Genomic DNA, 19,792 nt, shown 5'->3' on the forward strand with positions numbered 1-19,792 from the left:
AAATCAGTAAAGAATAAAATGATAAATTATAATATTCTACATAGAACATATTTTACCCCTGTTCGACTACACAGTATGAACGCTTCCATCTCTGATTGTTGTTGGCATTGTCAACAAGACAAAGGTACATTTTATCATATGGTTTGGGCTTGCCCAAAAGTGAAATCTTTTTGGGAAAATGTAACACAATCCCTTGGTGAAATTATTGGCTTCCCTGTTGGTTGCGAGCCGGTAACATGTCTGTTAAATTATATGGATAAGGGGTCATGGTCCAAGTATAACAAACAAATAATAGTAACTGGTTGTATGACAGCTAAAAGATTGATTGCAACTAACTGGAAGGATGCAGATCAGCTGGGAAAAGGACTATGGCTTCAAACATTTTAGAGGCAATTTCCATGGAAGGAGACGCCTCTTACCTCACAGAACTGTACAGTGAGGATCAGTCCGTATGGAATGAAATAATGGACAGGATTCGAAGGATACCCATTTTCCCCAGGATCTGAAAAGACTCTTATCCCATCTATACAAAGGTCTACTTATTGTGCTGAAATGAATTACCTGTACTGGTTGTACCTGTTTTTCCAGTGTATCCCACCTACCCCTGTATTATTGAGATAAAAATGTCTCTGTAAGTCCTCCACCTTTTTTTTTTCCTTTCCTTTTCTCCTTTCTTTTCTTTTTCTTTTTATAAAAATGGAAAAACTGTATTGGTATCCATATTATCAACTTGGAAATATTATGTATTGTTATATTATATGCTAAATTTGTGGCTGCCAATAAAAGTCTAAATGAAAAAACAACAACATTCATCTTCAGTCTCTCTTTAAGAAAGTTCACTTCACTTCAGTCCAAAACAATCTTGTGTATTTATGGTATAAAAAAATAAAATAAATAAATAAATATCAGTTGCTTGTGATTTGCCAATCAAACATCATGTACGTCTACGTCATCGAGTCACGCGCAGCACGCAGGTACGTCTCACGTCTCGTGGTGGCGCTTTCAAATTGTTTGTTTTAGCAGTAACGGTCTATTGGATGCTGGACTCATCTCGGCTAATATATCAACATACAGCGTGTAAGTTATTTCAGTTCAGACCGTTTTACACATGTACAAACCTGAAGAGTGATGAACGGCACGAGCTGCGATGGAAAAGGTAACTTTTAACGTTTTTTAAATGAGTAACATTAGCTCGAGGACCTTCAGTGGTTAGCTAAATTTAGCTAGCTTTCCTGTCATGCTCTATGCTAATGTTAGACGGTTTATTTCACTAGTTTGTGCCATTAAAATGTATGGCTTAACAAGGTTATCACGGCTATAAATACTGTAGTATATTAAATGGTCGGTTCACCCAGTTAACTTTACAAAACTGTCTCCCTGTCACTTTTTGTCAGAGGAAAGTTAGAAGTACCCATTTCTTGTACTTGAACAAAATCAATGTAGAAATACCGTTACAAGTAAAAACCTGGCTTTATTTTTTTTAACATTGATGTTAGGATTTTGAATATAAAACAAACACTCAGTGCATCCTCTTACCAACTCAGCCACACATTTCTTTATGGGTAGAAAAACAAAAAACAAGTCCAAGGACTTAAACATTACTAGTAAAATAAAATACAAACAGTGATAGAGGTTATACTGCTACTTGGTTAACGTTAGACCATTACAATTCACTACCCTTGAGATACTCGAGTACAGGGCTCTACATTCAGACAAATCTTTGAATCTTATTATTATTAGAGAACCTTAACCTTAGTACAATAAATTGATTAGTTCTCTTATCCACACATAATATGTTGGTGCACAGTCTGACCTCCACATAAGTAGAATAAATTTCCTTGCCACATTCGTACCAAATGAAATGGCCTGTGTTTCATATCTGTCTGCCAAAGGTAACACACTCGTGGCACCTTGGACAGCAAAGAGTGGGTTAGTTTCCCACTTCTTCTCAAAGGCATTAGAGAAACATTCATATATCCTCTTCCAATAAGTAAACAATATCCCACATGTCCAAAGAGAATGAGTTAATGTCCTGTCTGCCAGTTTACACCTACTACAGAGGGGGAAACATCTGGGAAAATATTATGTGATCTGTGAAAAAATTGGAGGCTGGGTCAAAACTTTCCATGAGTAAAAGTACAAAAATATTGGTGTAAGTATCAAAAGTCAAAGTAGTCATTATGCAGAATGGCTTGTTTTAGAATAGTGTATATTACAGTACACTATGTGAGTATAATTATTGATGCATTGATGTGTTGATCACTCTGATGTTGCAGCAGGTAAATGTAGGGACAATTTTAAATACTGCTGGGTAGCTTGTGAATTTTATCTTAACCTATAATAATAGGTCATCATTTATTTTTGATTATAGTTTGGGTTATTAATCTCAATCTGCAAGGTAGTGGAGTAAAGGGTACAAGATTTGCCACTGAAATATAGCGTGACAGAAGTATAAAGTAGCAGAAAATGGAAATACTCAAGTGAAGTACAAGTGAATTAGCCATTCAGACAGTTGTTGTTTTATTCACCCAGGTTTTCATATTTGCCTCCACCTCAAAACAATGGCTACAAATAGAATTTCTTCTTTGGTCTTCACAGCATTGAGAAATGACATTAAAAAATTCAGCAGCAGCATCTTTTATTCAAAACAGCGGATCTGTTAACTAACAATTATTTTATTGTTCGATTAATCTGTCTAATATTTTTTTGGTTAATATGTTAATTGTTTGCTTCAGAGGATGTCATAAGAATGTGAAAAATGACCATCGCAATTCCCAAAAGCTCATGTTGATGCCCTTAAAAAGATTTTGGATTGTCCACCCTCAGTTTACAGTTGTAAAAGAATAAGAGCACTAACAAATGTTCACATTTGAGAGAGAGATTATTTTGTAATTCCTCATTTTAAAAAATTACGATTGGTTGATTATTAGGCCTTATGAAGCTTTGGGGCTTTCTGTCTATTTGTGGCAAAAAAGATTTAAAGTTTTGGGGGTTTTAACGCAGCAAACACAGCGACATCTGGTGGCTTGCAAAATGTATAGCAACCCTCCTGGACAGGCTGAAGCACCACAACATCCCTCTGATTTTATAGTTTTAATGCTGCATTGATGTGCTGCATTATGGTGTGGTGCAACAGGTTATCGTGAAATAACTAATTAATACATTATCAAAAAAGCCTACGTATAAAATATTTTGCTGACCCAAAACCTTAATGTATCTTATTAGTGTGTGTACGTTTAGGCTCAGTGTCACTGTCGGCTCACAAGCTTTAACTTTATGATAGATGTGATTGGAGAATGATTTAATTAGCTTATTCATTTTATCACCTTATTACTTAGTATCAGGTAGAAATCTCATACTCATGATTATGTCTCCTAGTGTAGATGACATTATTTCTCAGTTATTCTCTGTAGCATAGTGCATGGTGATAGATTTGTCTCAGCTTTATGTGTGTGAGATGATGTGTAAATGTGTAATCTGTAAATACCAAACAACTTCCACAAATGCAAAAAGATTTGTAAACTCACAAATATTTTGCAAGTATAAAACAGATCTGTAAATAGACACATTTTTAAAAAAAATAATAATAATGGGGAAAAATGCAAAATCTGCAATCTTAGAATTGAGATTCACATATGAAGACTGGACTCACTAATATCTCTTTGAAAGTAGTAAATATGAGGAAGATATTCACAACTGCCTTTTATTTATTTGTAAATTAATTTGAAGTATTCACAGATATCATTTATTTTTGGAATTTGCTAATCTGTTTTTACATGTGCAAAATAGTAGGGATGCACGATAATATCGGCACGTCATCAGTATTGGATTAGCATATTGGCTTTAAAATTAAATATCGGAACCAGCCAATACTGTGCATCCCTACAGAATAGTTTTGTGAGTTTACAAATCTTTATTTGTGTTTGTGGAAGGTGTTTTATTTGTACAGACTACGTGTTAATACACAGACTTTTAATCTGCTCACACAAATGATATTGAGACAAATCTATCACCATATTAATAATCAAGTTTAGCTGCAAAACTATTGAAGCTGTCAAACTGAATGAAGCACTTCCTGGAGCACAGATGACGTTTAAAGCTCATGTGGTATTCCCCATCTGATGCAAGCTCAGACACGATGTATTAGAGTGAAACAAGCTTCAGAGCTTCAGTCTCTATCCATCATCTAAATTGTATTTGACAAATCAATTAAACAGCGGCTCATTGAAGCTCTACTCTACTTCTGGAAAAGGTTTTCAAAGACAAATTACCATTCACCACCATTGTATCGAGGTGAAGACATAAATCTTAGAGACGGATGTTTCAAAGCCTCAGCATATTAAACCAAAACTATCTGCATAACTAGATACCCCTAGGGAATGAGTAATTTTTGTAATTTCGGTAAACCAACCCTTAAATTATGTTGTGTCAGCACTGGGGTTTGGCTCCCAAAATTAACCATCTAGTAAATTGTCTGTGAAAGTTATGGCATTTCTATTAATCTACTGATTCTCGATTTTTCTCTCTCTTCTTTTCAAGGAAGGGCTGATGAACGTCAAAGCTCTGAGGGCCAAGTTTCAGGAAGAGGCCCTTCTAGCTCAATCCAAAACCAGTCGACCAGCTGTTGCAGAGAAACCCAAACACCTCCCACCTCCTGGGGGTCACTGCAGCTCTGTGGTCAGCAGTATTAATATCGCTGTGGAAAACAAGACACCAGTGGTTCCCCGGGTCATCTTCAGAGATGGGCTGCGGGCATCTGGAGGCAAACGACCAATTTCCTTTCCACCACAACCTCAACAGACCTCCCCCTCATCCCAGCTTACTAATGGAGACAGCACAACAAGGCAGTCCCTCAAAGACAGACACATGCCTCTGGTGCTTCCTGTCCTGCCTGTGAAGGAGAAAAAGACAGAACCGCCATCCAAAAAGGAGCACAAACTGGAACCAGATCCAGGGAAAGAAGTCCTGCCACAAACTAAAATCAAGAAGAAAGGTTTGCTGCTTCCTTTTAAGTCTGCCAAGGCATCAAAGGTCAGCACAGAAAATGTGGAGGAGCCTACGTATGCTGATTTAACCACCAGATCTTCCAGTGCTCCCGGCGAGTTGCCCTCTGTAGAAAAGCAAACAACAGAGGATGGGGTTTCTCTTCACAGTGACCAATCTACCGCTGAGCTTCCCTTCTCCAGCCCAGATATCCCAATCACCCCTCCTCCTGCAGATACAAGTGTCGACTCCGAACACAAAATCATTAGCACCTTGGAGAGGGCCAAGAGGAAGTTTTCACGCAGTCATGTGTTGATCTCTGCCAAACCTAAGAGCTTACGTTCCCCTGACTACATCTCAAAAGACAAGGTGTTCCCTTCACTGCCAAAGAACGCTGACTGTGTTGAGCCTGAGCCACCTGTGCCCCCACCAGCGTGTTTTCCCCACCTGGCTTGTCTGTCAGCTCGACCTTTCTTCAAAGCAAACCACTCATCACGTAGTAAGTTACATTTTTTGGTCCACATCAGACACCCTTCTCTTTTTACACTATTTGTATAGACTCGATTTCTAATGCAGTTACGATATTTTATTTTATTTCCCAATGGCTAGAGTCTCCGTTGGATAAGCATTTTGACGGAGGTAAAGCTCTTCCCTCTGTTGAACCTCATCCAACCTCCGCTCCTCCAAAGAAGCCTCTCCCTGATGTGAGGTCCCTGGGCCTGTTGCCACCAAAGCCCCCCAGACCTCCATTAGTAGATCTCCGCTGTTACCATCATCCCACAGATAACGGTATGTTAGCATGCTTCTCTGGCTGCAGATGGAAAAAAAGTTGTATTTTACTTTGAGACCGTGTGGTGTGTATTATCTGTACTGCAGGTTAGAGGTGGATTATCAAAGGCTGATACATTAACAGTAGTCTGGAACAGGACAAAACCGATAGCTTACTAATAATTTCAGCTTGTTGACATTTTGACATCACACTGTTACCCACGGCAACAACAAGTATGACCGAAAGCGAAATTATTACGGACTCTGCAGTGGTTCCAAAAAGAGGAGCAGCTTCAGTAGTGTGGAATAAACTGTGGCGTCCTGAATGACATCACACTGTTACCCACGGCAACAACAAGTATGACCGAAAGCGAAATTATTACGGACTCTGCTGTGGTTCCACAAAGAGGAGCAGCTTCAGTAGTGTGGAATAAACTGTGGCGTCATGAATGTTTTATGAACAGTCCCGGACTTCTCAGACTCTTTTAGTGACTTACTGCTCAGAGGGAACTCATTCAGCGGCTCCTCTGGCAGCAGCACGACGTCTCTCCCTCTCCTCTCTCGCCGTGAGCACACGGGAGTCGGTGTCGTTAAGTGATTTTGTCATAAACCTTTGGTAATGTAAACCTACGTGACGCTCGCGGCTCAACAAAAAACTACACATATGTGAATATGTGATAGTTGTGGTATCAGAACAGCCTGTCACAGGTTACAGCGTGATGATTAGAGGAGAAATGGCAGAGCATAAAGGTCCAGGTGGAAAAAAAACAACTCAGTCATTTAAGATTTTACTAAAAGAAGGAAATCACCTGTTGATTTATATATATATATAGATCCCAGGGGACATTTTTTGTATTTGATAGCTGTTTAAATGTATAATTTGTGGTAGATTTTATTTTTGTTGAATGATTACATTGTACTGATTTGTGGTAAGGTTTAACATCTGTTCAAGTGCTGATTTTTGTTTTCATTTTAGAGGTGTCACCAGGTCTCAGCCAAGCACCAAGCGAAGAACCAGTGTCTGAGCTCCCATCCATCTCCAACTCTGTACTCGACGCTCCTGAGTTTCCAGACTTTGAGAGTACAGAGATTGAAATGTTAGAGGGTGAAGCTGTTGACATTGGTGCTCTGGAACTGGAGGCCTTAGACTTAGTCAGCACTGACCTTCCTGCACCAGATGACCATGGGGTCACCGATTTCGAGAATCCACAACCTGACATATCAGCGTGTGATCCCGCCGAGCCCTTAATGAGCACCTGTGTCCAAGATCTGAACCTTGGCAGTCCAAACATAATCCCCCTCGACCCAGACAGCTTCCCTGAACCAATAAACCTTTCAGAGTTCCCAGAGCCTGCTGAGTCAGAGCAGTGGTCTCAGAGCGAGGAGGCCATCGTAGAGCCTCCTTCTAGCCCTCACGCTGAGGAGACTGATCAGGGAGCTGCTGAGTCTCACTCTGCTGCACAGGAAACAGACAATGGTGACCACGCAGCATTGAATAATGGGCTTCAGTCACATCCAAAGTGAGTTTTGTGATATCCACAGTCACACTTTGATCACTTTTGTCACATTCTGGTGTGTTTATAATATTTCCTGTTTGTTCTATTTGTTTGTTTTGCTCCCCTGTAGTGTATCTGGACAGGACAGTTACTATGAAGCATGTGATAATGTGTACGAGGATGTCGAGAACATCAACAAATTGATCTTGGGCCAGCACTTGCGTAAACGAAAAGGAGGTCTGAAGAGTAAGAATGTTTACTTAATTCAGTGACTACATTTACAAGCACACTAATGTTCCACTGTTAGTCCGAATATGACCACATTCTGAATTTGATACAGGTCATGTGCACACCATATTCTGTTTGTATTTTCCGAATCAGGCCTTTTTTCCAAATGGAGCATCCTTTAGTCATGCATTCAGCACATTTGGAATATGCCTCACACGGCCTCTTGCCTGTTTATGGTCAGTTCAGTTTGTGAGGCTGGGCCAGAGAGGCATGGCTGAAAGAAAAGCCCACATTTCTGGTCAGAAGGAGAAACACACCTACTTTTAAACATTATGAAAGACTTTGATATCAGCAGGTTCTTTCACATGCACAAATATAGCAGTGCTGACCCTTTTCAAGGAGGTGGTTGAAGGAGTGAAAGAGGGAGGCTGTGTATGAACAGTTGAACAAGTCAAGTCAAGAAGCAAAATGGCAAAAGCGGCTCCTGCCATTTCACTTTCCATATCTTGACATAAACATCATTTTAGGGCAATGGATGTTGCTAATGACCAAAGTATCTGACATTTAAACGGAAATTGAAACTGGACTTAGTTTTGTCTTAAAAGACGTTTCACCTCTTATCCAAGAGGCTTCATCTGTTCATGCTTGTCTGACTAGGCTGGAACTAGTCTGAAAAACTGGTGTGGAAACGCAGGTATTTAACCTCTGAGGAGGTCTTCACAAGGCCACTGATGTCATTAGTTCGTTAGTGCTCCAAGGTGTGTCGATGACGGTCGTTGAAACTCCTGCTGCAACGGTGGTCATTGGAGTCGTTGGGAGTCACAGTTGCCTTGAGTTAACTATGACCTGGATAAATGAGAATATCCACAGGCACATTTGATTAGCCATCTATTCTAAAATTAAGAAAGCACTCAGAAAACAGGTAAAATTTATTCCATAAGCACAATTTATAACGTTAGACATAAGGCCCATTTCCACTGCAGGAACTTCGGGGTAATTTTACGGGGCTGGGGCCGTTGGTGCGTGTCTCCACCGCAGGAACCACCCCCGAAGGACAGAGTTTAGGTACTTAGAACGGCCCCGAAAAACTCCTGGGTGGGGCTTGGGGTTTACTTGGTGCTGATTGGATATACTCAAAGCGGAATGTGATGTCAACAGAAAGCGACAAAATAGCCGGCATTTTTAAAACTCCTTCCATGTTGATAATCGTCTTTCTTATGTCTGCTTTCTTCTTCTTACTTCTGCTTCGCACTTCTGCGTCTTCTTCTTTGTTGTTGTTGTTCTTTGTTTGTTTCTTTGCCGCGTCGCCCCGGTCAAAATGGTTGCGCAATGACTACGTCACAACCAGAGCACGGTAACTTTACAGGAACCTTCCTCCTACTCCGCTCTTTCAGTGGAGACACAGCGGTTGAGAGGGCTGAGCGAGAGGACAGTCCTGTAAAGTTCCTGCCCCCCAAATAGTACCAGGAACTTCTTCAGTGGAAACAGGCCTATGGTCTGAAAAATAACTCATTCAGTCATTAAATCGTATTTTAAATGCCATTGAAATGTGTGGCACTTTGCACTGTGCATCATGAACACTGTGTACTGTCCTGCTAAATGTGAGAATAACTTAATAAACAGAAGTTAAGAAATGGGATTTATTGGAAACAGTGTTCTTCAGGAAAATAAATCTGTCATTGGGTGAGTGCAGACACAAAATGATTTTTCTAAAAACAGGTTTATCAACTAGTATTTCTGGTGTGGACTAGCGAGGCTATCGTCCTTTTATCGACCAGTTGACTAATCACGCGCATCCCTCGTTGGGGCAAATTGATTGAAGTGTGCCCTGCTGCACATAAACACAAATATTTGTTTTCATTAGCTGTGTAAACAGCTTAGTAGGAATATTGTCTTCCTGGTGTAAGGGCAAAAAACAGAATATTTTCTGCATATAAATGTAGTCACTGTTTCTTCTGAATGTATGACTGTTGTTTTCTTTTTTGTTTTGTTTTTTACATATAATTTTCCCTGTTTAACTTCCTTGTTAACCATTTTCACAGATCCATATGCTGACAACCACCACACGGTAACTAATTTTTAAATTTAATTGAGTATATAATGATCTCAGTGAGTAAGTAACAAGAGAACAGTGAAGTTTATGCTCAGAGACACATACTGTGCAGTGAAGAAACAATGTGCCTCTCTCTCTTCAACAATCATCTGTGGTAAATTAAAAATCCTGTGTGTTTATTTGCAGAAGGAGGAGGCGTGTCTTAACATATGGCCGCGGAATCCATGGTATGTCCCTTTTTCAAACATACAAGTCCTGTGTTTTATCATTGACATTGGTTTTTGCCAGATGGAGGACAGCCATTGATTTTTGCTTTCTCTTGTAATCAAACTGCAGGGGCAGTGTATCAGGAGAGCACGCTCATTTGGTCCATAATCATGTCCACAGGTATGTTAGACATCTCCCCTGTCATACAGCTGGATATATGCCCGTTCCTTCTATTTTCACTCTGAAAACAACTTTAAAAAAAGATCCTATTCAGTTATGTTTTTCACCAGCATATGGTTTTGTTTATTTTTCAGGTGGCGAATGTAATCTTGATGGAAAATAAGTCTTTTACCACTGAACAGTCTGATTTGTTTTCAGTAAAGAACGCCAAAGTCCCAACACTGCTGACCACAAAGAGCAGAAGAAGAGGGAAAAACAGCGACTGGAGAAAGAGAAAAAGGAGCAGAAAGAAAGGGAGAAGAAGGAAAATGAAATGAAAAAGAAGTTCAAAGTAAGTCAGGCAATAAAATGACTTACAGGGTAAACATTTTTCAGTTTTGAAGAGCAGTTTTTTCCTCTTGTTTGCTTTTTTAAAAGGCCTGTAATGATCAGTTTTCATTTAGAGGTGAAGACCTCCTACCATGTTACCATACATGTAAAGCATTACAGAAATCAATGTAGTTGTACAAAATGTAGAGATAAATTTAAGATATTTATTTATTTACGCATTTATCTATTTCAACATGTATTTGTTAATTCTTTTATATGTATTTTACCGTGTATGTATTAATACGTGTCTATTTATTTACAGTATCTCACAAAAGTGAGGACACCCCTCATATTTCAGCAACCATTTTATTATATCTTCTCAAGGGACAATACTATAGAAATGAAACTTGCATATACTTTAGAGTAGTCAGTGCACAGCTTGTATAGCAGTATAGATTTACTGTCCACTGAAAATTGCTCAACACACAGCCATTATTGTCTAAATAGCTGGCAACAAAAGTGAGTACAGCCCTAGTGATACCTGTACATGTTGTTCAAACATGCAAAGCCACCTGTCCTATTCGTCATGTTCATGTGTTTGCCTGCTTGACTGGACCATACAAATTAGTGTGTCATGGATTAGAGCTGTTAAACTTGGTGCTTTGGGTACAATTCTCTCATACTGGCCACTGGACGTTCAACATGGCACCTCATGGCAAAGAACTCTCTGAGGATGTGAGAAATAGAATTGTTGCTCTCCACGAAGATGGCCTAGGCTTATAAGAAGATTGTTAACACCCTGAAACTGAGCTACAGCACGGTGGCCAAGGTCATACAGCGGTTTTCCAAGACAGGTTCCACTCGGAACAGGCCTCGCCAGGGTCGATCAAAGAAGTTGAGTCCTCGTGCTGTGTGTCATATCCAGAAGTTGGCTTCAAAAAACGGACACATGAGTGCTGCCAGCATTGCTGCAGAGGTTGAAGAAGCGGGAGGTCAGCCTGTCAGTACTCAGACCATATGCCACACACTGCATCAAGTCGGTCTGCATGGCCGTCGTCCCAGAAGTAAGCCTCTTCTGAAGCTGGCTCACAAGAAAGCCTGCAAACAGTTTGTTGAAGACAAGCAGTCCAAGAGCATGAATTACTGGAACCAAGTCCTGTGGTCTGACAAGACGAAGATAAACTTTTTTTGGCTCAGATGGTGTCCAGCATGTTTGGCGGCGCCCTGTTGAGGAGCACCAAGCTAATTGTGTCTTGCCTACAGTCAAGCATGGTGGTGGTAGCATCATGGTCTGGGGCTACATCAGTGCTGCCGGCACTGAGGAGCTGCGGTTCACTGAGGGAAACATGAATTCCAACATGTCCTGAAGCAGAGCATGATCCCCTCCCTTCGGAAACTGGGCCGCATGGCAGTTTCCCAACATGATAACGACCCCACACACACCTCCAAGATGACAACTGCCTTGCTGAGAAAGCTGAGGGGAAGGTGATGGAGTGGCCGAGTATGTCTCCAGACCTGAACCCAATCGAGCACCTGTGAGGCATCCTCAAGCAGAAGGTGAACGACCGCAAGGTGTCTAACATCCACCTGCTCCGTGATGTCATCATGGAGGAGTGAGAGAGGATTCCAGCAACAACCTGTGCAGCGCTGGTGAAGTCCATGCCCAAGAGGATTAAGGCAGTGCTGGATAACAATGGTGCTCATACAAAATATTGACACTTTGGGCACAATTTGGACATGTTCACTGTGAGGTGTACTCACTTGTGTTGCCAGCTATTTAGACAATAATGGCTGTGTGTTGAGTTATTTTCAGTGGACAGTAAATCTATACTGCTATACAAGCTGTACACTGACTACTCTAAAGTATATCCAAATTTCATTTCTATAGTATTGTCCCTTGAGAAGATATAATAAAATGGTTGCTGAAATGTGAGGGGTAACACCCTTTCATTTAAGTAGAACTGAGCATCTAGCTAATAGAGAGGAAAAGGCAATGGCTTTCTGTGTGTGAGCAGTGAGATTGGAATCATCTGGAACTGAGAATAAACAAAAATAGCAGTTGTATGAGATGGTACTGTATTACAGCCATCAGTCTTGGAAGTTTTGTCAATAGAGGATGACCAGAAAGGGGCACGTTTTGGGCACAACCACGACATATGGTAGATGGTCGAGTCTGTTTGCACCTGTCACATAGAGGTCCTTAGGTTTGGCAAATCCTGCATTTTAATTAGAGATGTACCACTTTTTTCTTCCCGATACCGATCCCTGAACCGTAGGTATCTGCAGATACAGAGTACCGATCCGATACCAGCCCTTAAAATAAAAATGGATGGGATATGAACTGTTGTATGTCTCAACTCCTAAAACTCTATGTAAAATATTAAGAAATAAATTCATAATAGTAGAATGAATGCCATAAAACTTTTTTTTATTATTATTATTATCCAGTGTTGACACAGATCAAGAGACAGGTTAAAGTGCAGCCACACAATTTGGTAAAAAAGACATTTTGAAGGCTACAGTAGAACGCTTTATAAACTCCACTCCGTTTCCGTTTCGTTTCCCTGTAGCGTGTGTATGCGTAATGACGTGAGGCATTACGTTCTATCGGATTGGTCATGGGCTGTACTCGCTGATACCGCATTTTAGGCAGTATCTGAGACATTTGCGATACTGATATCGGTATCGGTACAACTCTAATTTTAATGGACATCATAGTATCACAGTGATGGTCAATGAACAGTGTTAAACAATGCTCTACTTAGCTACTCTGAAATCAGTCCAAACCACAGCCTCTCTTTGCTGAAATTTGACACTCTAGGTGACCGGCGAAGAGGAGCCCATGTACCACGCCAAGGTGATGGTGGCTAGCAAAGTTCGCAAGAATGACCTGCCAGTGAAGAACGGCGACACGGTCAGCATCATTCGCACCACCAACTGCCCCAAAGGCAAATGGTTGGCCCGAGACGCCAACCACAAGTGTGAGTTTAGATGCATGTTGCTGTTGTGTTCATGTGATAAAGAGTAGTGAAATCAGGATTCGGGATGTTTATACCTGGTGGTGATCTAGACCTAAAGCTTGAGTATTTGTTAACTTCACCTGAATTTTGCACAACAAGCTGGCTAACAATGACGTGATCTCACTGAAGTAATGGGAATTCTTAACAGGCTTATTTTCTTCTCACATTTACACCACAGTGTCATTAGTTTCTCAGTGTTTTCAGTAACCACTCTATCCTGGGTATTACAGACGGTTATATTTCAGTGATGAATGTCGAACTGAATATCAAAGAAATGCTGGAACTTGGCAAGAAGGCCCAAGCAGCTGGACGAGGAGGCAACGTGGAGGGAGACACCATCAGCATTGGGAGCAGGTACTGGGCAGCTCACTGATAAAATTCTTTGGTTTCTAAATTTAAAAAAGATTTGTAACCAGCCTGTGCTTGCTGTTTGAAAATTGGTTCATAACTCTTCTTTGTTTTGCAGATCCTCTAGCCACCCTGTACTGACAAGCAGCTGTAAGTGTCAGTAGCCTCTGCACTAAAACCTAGAAGGAATATTTCAGATTATTGAAGTGGGGTTGTATGAGGTATAGTTAGCAATGTACTGTTGTGTATGGGGCATTATTTAGCCTCCTAAAAAAATCATTATGAGTTTAAGTGTAAGCAATATTTTGAATATTTTCACCACCTGTTATCACGCCCAGGCCACACTGCCTGCTGAAGTGCTGCAGCTGCCAACTGCCAGCGACTTTTAAGGTGGAACATTAACTCGTAATGTTACTGCATGAGTTGACGACGTGAATCCATCAGCACACCTCAAATTTCACTGACAACGTTGACAATTACTTTAGTTTTTAATGAGTGGATCTTATAATAATTTTGACCAGGTTATGTGAACTGCATATATTCTAATCCTCACTTGGAGAAAAAAAAAAGCGTTGTGGAGCGTCGGTCCTGTGGGCTTCGGCAACACTAAACCCCTGAGCTCGCCTGAGAAGGACTAAATGCATAAACACGCTTTCTTCATATATCTCATAGAGAGGGACTCTCACGGCAGCTTGTTTTATTTTGTTCTGAAAATGTCGGTGTTTAACTTGTGGCGGTGCAGACTTCCCTCTGTGCCACAGATGATGAGGAAATACAGTGAGTGCTGGACGGAGCAGTGAGTAACAACAACCCCGCCCACATTTAAAGGTATTGTTTGCAGTGGAAACACTAGGGTCTAGGTACTATGTCTGATTTGGTTCCAAAGGTACCATACCGAAAGAGTTTGGTGGAAACGGGGCGTTAATCACTCACTCTACACCAGAAAACGGCACTTCAGAATAAAAGCTCTGTGCCAGAATTTCACTGTACTTCAAAATAAAGTGTGTTTTTTAGATATTTGATGCGCTTGCCAGTCACTTGTGGTCCATTCAGAATGGATCCGCAACTCACTTTTGGCCTGCGACCCACTAGTTGGGAACCACTGCCATAGATGTTTCTCAGCTGAGCAGCATAGTGGGGCTGCTGTAAACTGGTAACACGGGCACTGAAATTAAAAACAAGGTTCCAGGACATGCAGGTAGTGTGGCCTGGGAGTCAGACAGCCATTTCTGATGGGGTACTGAAGCGGTTACTGCCATCTAATTGTCCATACACAAACTAACACTTAAACTGATTTTTAGGTGGCTAAAATACATTTCGTTGCTGCTCCCGTCTACAACAGTACATTGCTTAGCATCCGTGGTGGTAGTACTGCCTGTTTTCCCAAACAGGGGGTGTGCTGAGCGCCATTACTCTTTAAAACCTAGAGTGACATCACTTTTCCTTTGCTGCTTTCAGACGCCTTTGGCAAGTATTCAGACTTTTGAACCTTCAGAAAATTGGTGCAATTTCTTTCAAAAACATGGGGAAAAAGATAATGAGCAACTTGGTAAGGAATGTCTCACAAATTGCAGATTTTTTTTTAAACTAGGAGGAAAAAAGTGGAAAATTATCATTACATTTAAAAATGTGTCACAGGATTATTATAATTTGAACTGCTCTCTCCAGGTCATTTCCTTGTTTGTATTTTTTTTCCCCCATTTTTTTTATTGATTTTCTTGTTTATAATTTTCTCTTCTTGCTAATTTTTTGGGGTCATTTTTTCTTTCATTGCTCATGGCCTTCTTCCATGTTTGCTCAGGCTTCAATGTGTTAATCATCCAAACAACAGTGTAATACTGTAGGTAAGAAGTTTGGATAGGTACCTCATACACCCCCCACATAAAAAATCCCCAACTATCCCTTTAAGCTCTTTGGTTAACTTACCATTGTTAGACTGGTTGTACCATCACCTCTAACCCTAACTTTGCATCAGTTACTTTGACGTCTCAAAGTACTGCAGCCTTATAGATACAGAACATCCGAAGTTAACTGGTTGACATAATGCATGGACTTGTTGACAGACAGAAAACAGAAGCACAGAGGTTGGAAACCAGCCCAGTGACTCACACAAGGCAATGCCTGGCCTAAATAACTTAACTAGTTGTCATCTGCTTGACAGCCATGTGTTGTTTTATGATTGTGGAGGAATTCCATTTAAGCTGAGAGTTTTAGTTTCCACCCTGCCAAACATCTATCATCATTCTGCACAGTGTGCTTAATCAAACTAATTTGTTTTTCCACAGTCACAGATGACAGTGAGGAGTGGGCATGTGAAGATGAGACCCTCTCACCCACAGATGAAAGCCAGTAAGTTCTGTGGTTTAACGTTTCTCTCAGATCAGTGTGTTTCTAAGAAGAATAACAGAAACCATTGACCACATGAGAGTACATTTAAGTAATCCCCCCTAAAAGATGTGATCGAATTTATGTGGTGCACAGTATATATAATTATTTTCTTTCTCTTCTTTCTGTGTAGTAACTTTTCCCATCAGACTGCCTCCCTGCCTGAGATGTGTGAGTACATTTTATATCCGGTCCTTTTGAAGTGAAAACATGAGAACAGAACATGGGTTTCCCCCCACTCAGCCCTCTGGTTTAAAGCAAGCTCTGCCTGTGGTTGTTTTATATTATGCATTGACATATGGCAGACTGTAACATGCCTTTGATGTGCACTTTTACGCTGCCGCTTCCTTACTCCCTCCCTCCTCTGTCTTACTGTCCTTGCATAACTCACCCTCATCCCTCCCTCACTTACCCACCCACCCACCTCTGCCCTTCATGTGTTTGCTCTGACAGCATGTGGTCATGTCAGCGCCCAGCACACTCTGAGCGATGCCAACCTGGAAGACCTGCACACACAGTAAGTTACAAAACACATACCTGGTCACGTTTCTGCTCAGCCATATGTATATAAATCTTTCTACATGCACCTCTTCTCAAGGTGATGAGTATTCAAATGATGAATGTGTTCACCTTTATATTTCTTCATGAGTAACTAAATATAAACATTGGAAAGAAAAGTTGATAATGGCAAACATTGTACATTGGTCCTCTGTATGATTATAGTAGAGATCAAAGACTGTAAATAAAAATGGAGGACACAGCTACACTTCCCACTGGACAAAAATAAAGCCAAAGTTTATTGCACTGGTGACATCATTTGGAGCCAGAGTCTGCTCAGTAGCGATGATCTGGCATAAGACCCGCCCCCAGATGCGGACTGGCCAATCATGATGTAGCATCGGGCCGGCTCAGACCAGGGTCTGACAACAACACAGCTCTAACGCAATCATTTCAGATTTCCTTCATTTTCAGGCTGGTTTTGTGGATTTGGAGCTAAATGTTGTGCCTGGGGCACGTCGTGTATTAATGATACTCGTTACCTGGAGAGGTTGGAAAAAGATATATATGTTTCTCCCCTGTTCCAAAACTAAAATCAAACCCTGAAAAGTGTAGGGTTAGCTAGCTAGCTACTGAAGATATAGCCTACTGAATGTATACACATGCTGCTTTTGCTTTTTAATGATTATAACAGTGAAACAAAGACCAACCCTGCTGTACAGGAACCAGTGAAGGGAAGCAGGGAAACTTTGCTGATATTCAACCAGCTGTGTGTCATCGCATTGTGCACAGATGAATGTTGTTTGACTTCCAGCAGAGGTCCAGGTGCTATCAGCGGCATGGGGGCGAAGCCAAACACCGTTCATCTGCACACACTGCGATGCCACACAGCTGGTTCAATATCAGCAAAGTTTCCCTTTATATTCATTGTCTTGTGTGGCGATCAGCAGTGATGTGGTGGTTCACTTTTACACTGTGATCTGTAGCCTGTAGTTCGGCTTTAGCTTCTAACTATCTTTGTCTTTTGAACCTGTTGTTGCTGCTGAGTCAGTTTGACATCCTGGATATATCCTTCAAACACACATCCAAAAAACACATTTTTCCAAAAATATAATTATATTTCTTCAGGGAGTGCAGATAAGATATCTGTTTCAGAATAAGCTGTACAGTTTTGTGCAGGATGTGCAAAAGATCACAGTAGAGTAAATACACGCAGAGATAATAGTCCTAGATGTGCTTTAATGAGGCCCACTGCAGTTGGGAAGAGACTGCTTTTGTGGCGTGAGGTTTTGGACTGCAGCCTCCTGGCAGAGGGGAGTGTAACAAAGAGATTGCGTCTCGGGTGAGAGGGGTCATCCACAGTTTTTCTTGTTCGCCTCAGGGTCTTGGAAATGTACAGGTCCTAGAGGGGCGGCAGATTGCAGCCAATCACAATATGTTGCAGTCTGCCCTTGTCTTTTACTGTGGCAGCAGATTGTGATGGAGGTGGTGAGAATGGACTCATGATGGCAGTGTAGAGGTGCACCATCATTGTCTTTGGCTGGTTGAACTTCTTCAGCTGCCACAGGAAGTACGTCCTCTGCTGTGCCATGCAACTTCGTGGCATCGCACCCCCTTTTCATTGCATTTAAAAAGTAATTAAAACCAAGCCTATCAGAAAAACAAACACTTGAACAAACATCAGCGTGAAAATGACAGAAACCATCTTTGGGAAAAATGTATTTGATGTGTACTTTTAGCTTGGCTTATGTCCCATTTGCAAACATGGAGGATGCGGGGTTTATGACCTGTACTGCAGCAAGGTGATAATAGAGATGGTTTGGCTTCACTTGTGGGAAGCTGTCATGTCATGTCCATCTTTAAATACACTCTATGGTAGAGATGAAAGACGATACTAATGATTGGTTTAATTTTTTCCTAATCAGTTTCTTGTCTTCCACCTTCAGGACCAGACATGAGGCCCTGCAGAAACTAGCCATCTTCTTTCAACATGGCAAAGATGAATTTGCTGACATCCTTGACAGTGGCGGACCTACACCTACAAAGTACAGTATTAAAGTTATCTTATTATGTCCACTGAAGTTGTCATATTCAAAATCTGTTCTTAACAATCCTCAAATTAATATTTCTTTTCCTCATTTTATCCATGCTAACCTTTGCAAAGTGCTGAGTCATCAAGTAAGTTTACAGAGTTTATTTTCTTTTCCATGACTCCCCTGTCATCACCACTTGTGTCACTCTCACTGATAATGGTGAAGCTTAGAGGACGGTGCTTACACATCTCTTTAAGGACAGTCAGCATGGCGTCCTGCCTGTAATGGAAAATCACTTGTAGGGTACATTTATCTGATTGCTGTAAACTGGAGACATGGTGCAGAGACAGTTCAAAGTTAACGTGACATTTGTATCTGCTCGTCTTTATCCAGGCTTCTTGTGTGCTGTTGAGGAGCCTCCATATCCGTAAGTGTTGACAGGTTTCCCTCTAAACAGCGAGTGAAGCTTGCCGCTGTTTGATCTTTATTTATATCAGCACTTATAGATTGCACAGCCAGTACTTCAGGTTGTTTGGCATCCTCCTCATGAACTGTGATGTGTTTTTGTATGACAGTGAACAGGAGGTTGACTTCACAGAGCTGGAGTTTCTTCCTCCCCCGCCGCTGTATGCTGACACCTTCTGAACTTTTTGGATGTGAAACCATGAAGACTATCTGCCATTAAGACGCTGTGCCAAGTATTTGAATATACTTTTTGATCCTATGCAGTGGAAAAAACAATCATGGATGGAGCTGCTGATGTGACTTTATTATAATTCTGACCTCACCTTATTGTTAAGTTTATTTCACATTATGTTCTACACTTTTCTTTTCTCTGACGTTAGTTAATGGAGCACAAATTGAGTCTTTGCACTCCAAAGAGAAGTGACATAAAGAAGCCAGCTATTCACTCGTAGAAGCTTTAATTTAAGGATTTGTTTGTGAGTGTGTTCTTTCGTGTTTGGGTTTTCTTTTGTTTCTTTTACATTTAATAAATATTTGTTAATGATTTAAGCCTTTGATGACATTGTTTGTCCCTGATTGAGGGGAATTAGGGTAAAACTCATAGCCTAATAGGTATAACCGCAAAAGTTCCCCAGTTGACTGACTTGCATTAAGAAAATCATTTGTAAGCAGTGGCTGGAGACATTATGTTTTCAGGTCGTCAATCTTTCCATCCCATTCTTGTGAACACGATATCTGAAGAACGCAGTAGGGGATTTTTTATTTTTTTTTTAAATTCAGCGCAAACATCCACTCAACGAAGAACTGATTAGATTTTGG

At 40.9% G+C, this 19,792-nt stretch overlaps 1 protein-coding gene across 4 annotated transcripts; it reads left to right on the forward strand.

The window, feature by feature from the left end:
- Nucleotides 1-1,023: 1,023 nt before the first annotated feature.
- Nucleotides 1,024-19,522, forward strand: si:ch211-188c16.1 (uncharacterized protein LOC562677 homolog). 4 transcript variants are annotated; one of them, XM_050032599.1, is made up of 19 exons: nucleotides 1,024-1,156; nucleotides 4,540-5,482; nucleotides 5,593-5,772; nucleotides 6,728-7,271; nucleotides 7,378-7,493; nucleotides 9,518-9,543; nucleotides 9,715-9,755; nucleotides 9,865-9,915; nucleotides 10,114-10,246; nucleotides 13,046-13,205; nucleotides 13,475-13,598; nucleotides 13,711-13,742; nucleotides 15,878-15,941; nucleotides 16,111-16,148; nucleotides 16,431-16,494; nucleotides 18,422-18,520; nucleotides 18,640-18,653; nucleotides 18,902-18,935; nucleotides 19,084-19,522. In XM_050032599.1, the coding sequence occupies exons 1-19, from the start codon at nucleotides 1,148-1,150 to the stop codon at nucleotides 19,151-19,153; spliced, it is 2,742 nt and encodes a 913-aa protein (XP_049888556.1). In that variant the 5' UTR covers nucleotides 1,024-1,147; the 3' UTR covers nucleotides 19,154-19,522. The 4 variants fall into 4 exon arrangements, 3 of the variants coding, with proteins under 3 accessions (XP_049888556.1, XP_049888555.1, XP_049888557.1); XM_050032598.1 differs by having other exon boundaries at nucleotides 18,422-18,653; XM_050032600.1 differs by lacking the exon at nucleotides 18,640-18,653.
- The last annotated feature ends 270 nt before the right edge of the window (nucleotides 19,523-19,792 follow it).

The sequence above is a fragment of the Epinephelus moara genome, chromosome 21 (genome assembly GCF_006386435.1).
Source record: "Epinephelus moara isolate mb chromosome 21, YSFRI_EMoa_1.0, whole genome shotgun sequence".
Classification (NCBI taxonomy): Eukaryota; Metazoa; Chordata; class Actinopteri; order Perciformes; family Serranidae; genus Epinephelus; species Epinephelus moara.

Excerpts from the sequence above, each read along its gene's own strand:
- si:ch211-188c16.1 (XM_050032598.1), top strand. Across the intron at positions 9,544-9,714 it reads ATGCTGACAACCACCACACG|AAGGAGGAGGCGTGTCTTAA; the intron begins GTAACTAATTTT and ends GTTTATTTGCAG. Across the intron at positions 13,743-15,877 it reads CCCTGTACTGACAAGCAGCT|TCACAGATGACAGTGAGGAG; the intron begins GTAAGTGTCAGT and ends GTTTTTCCACAG.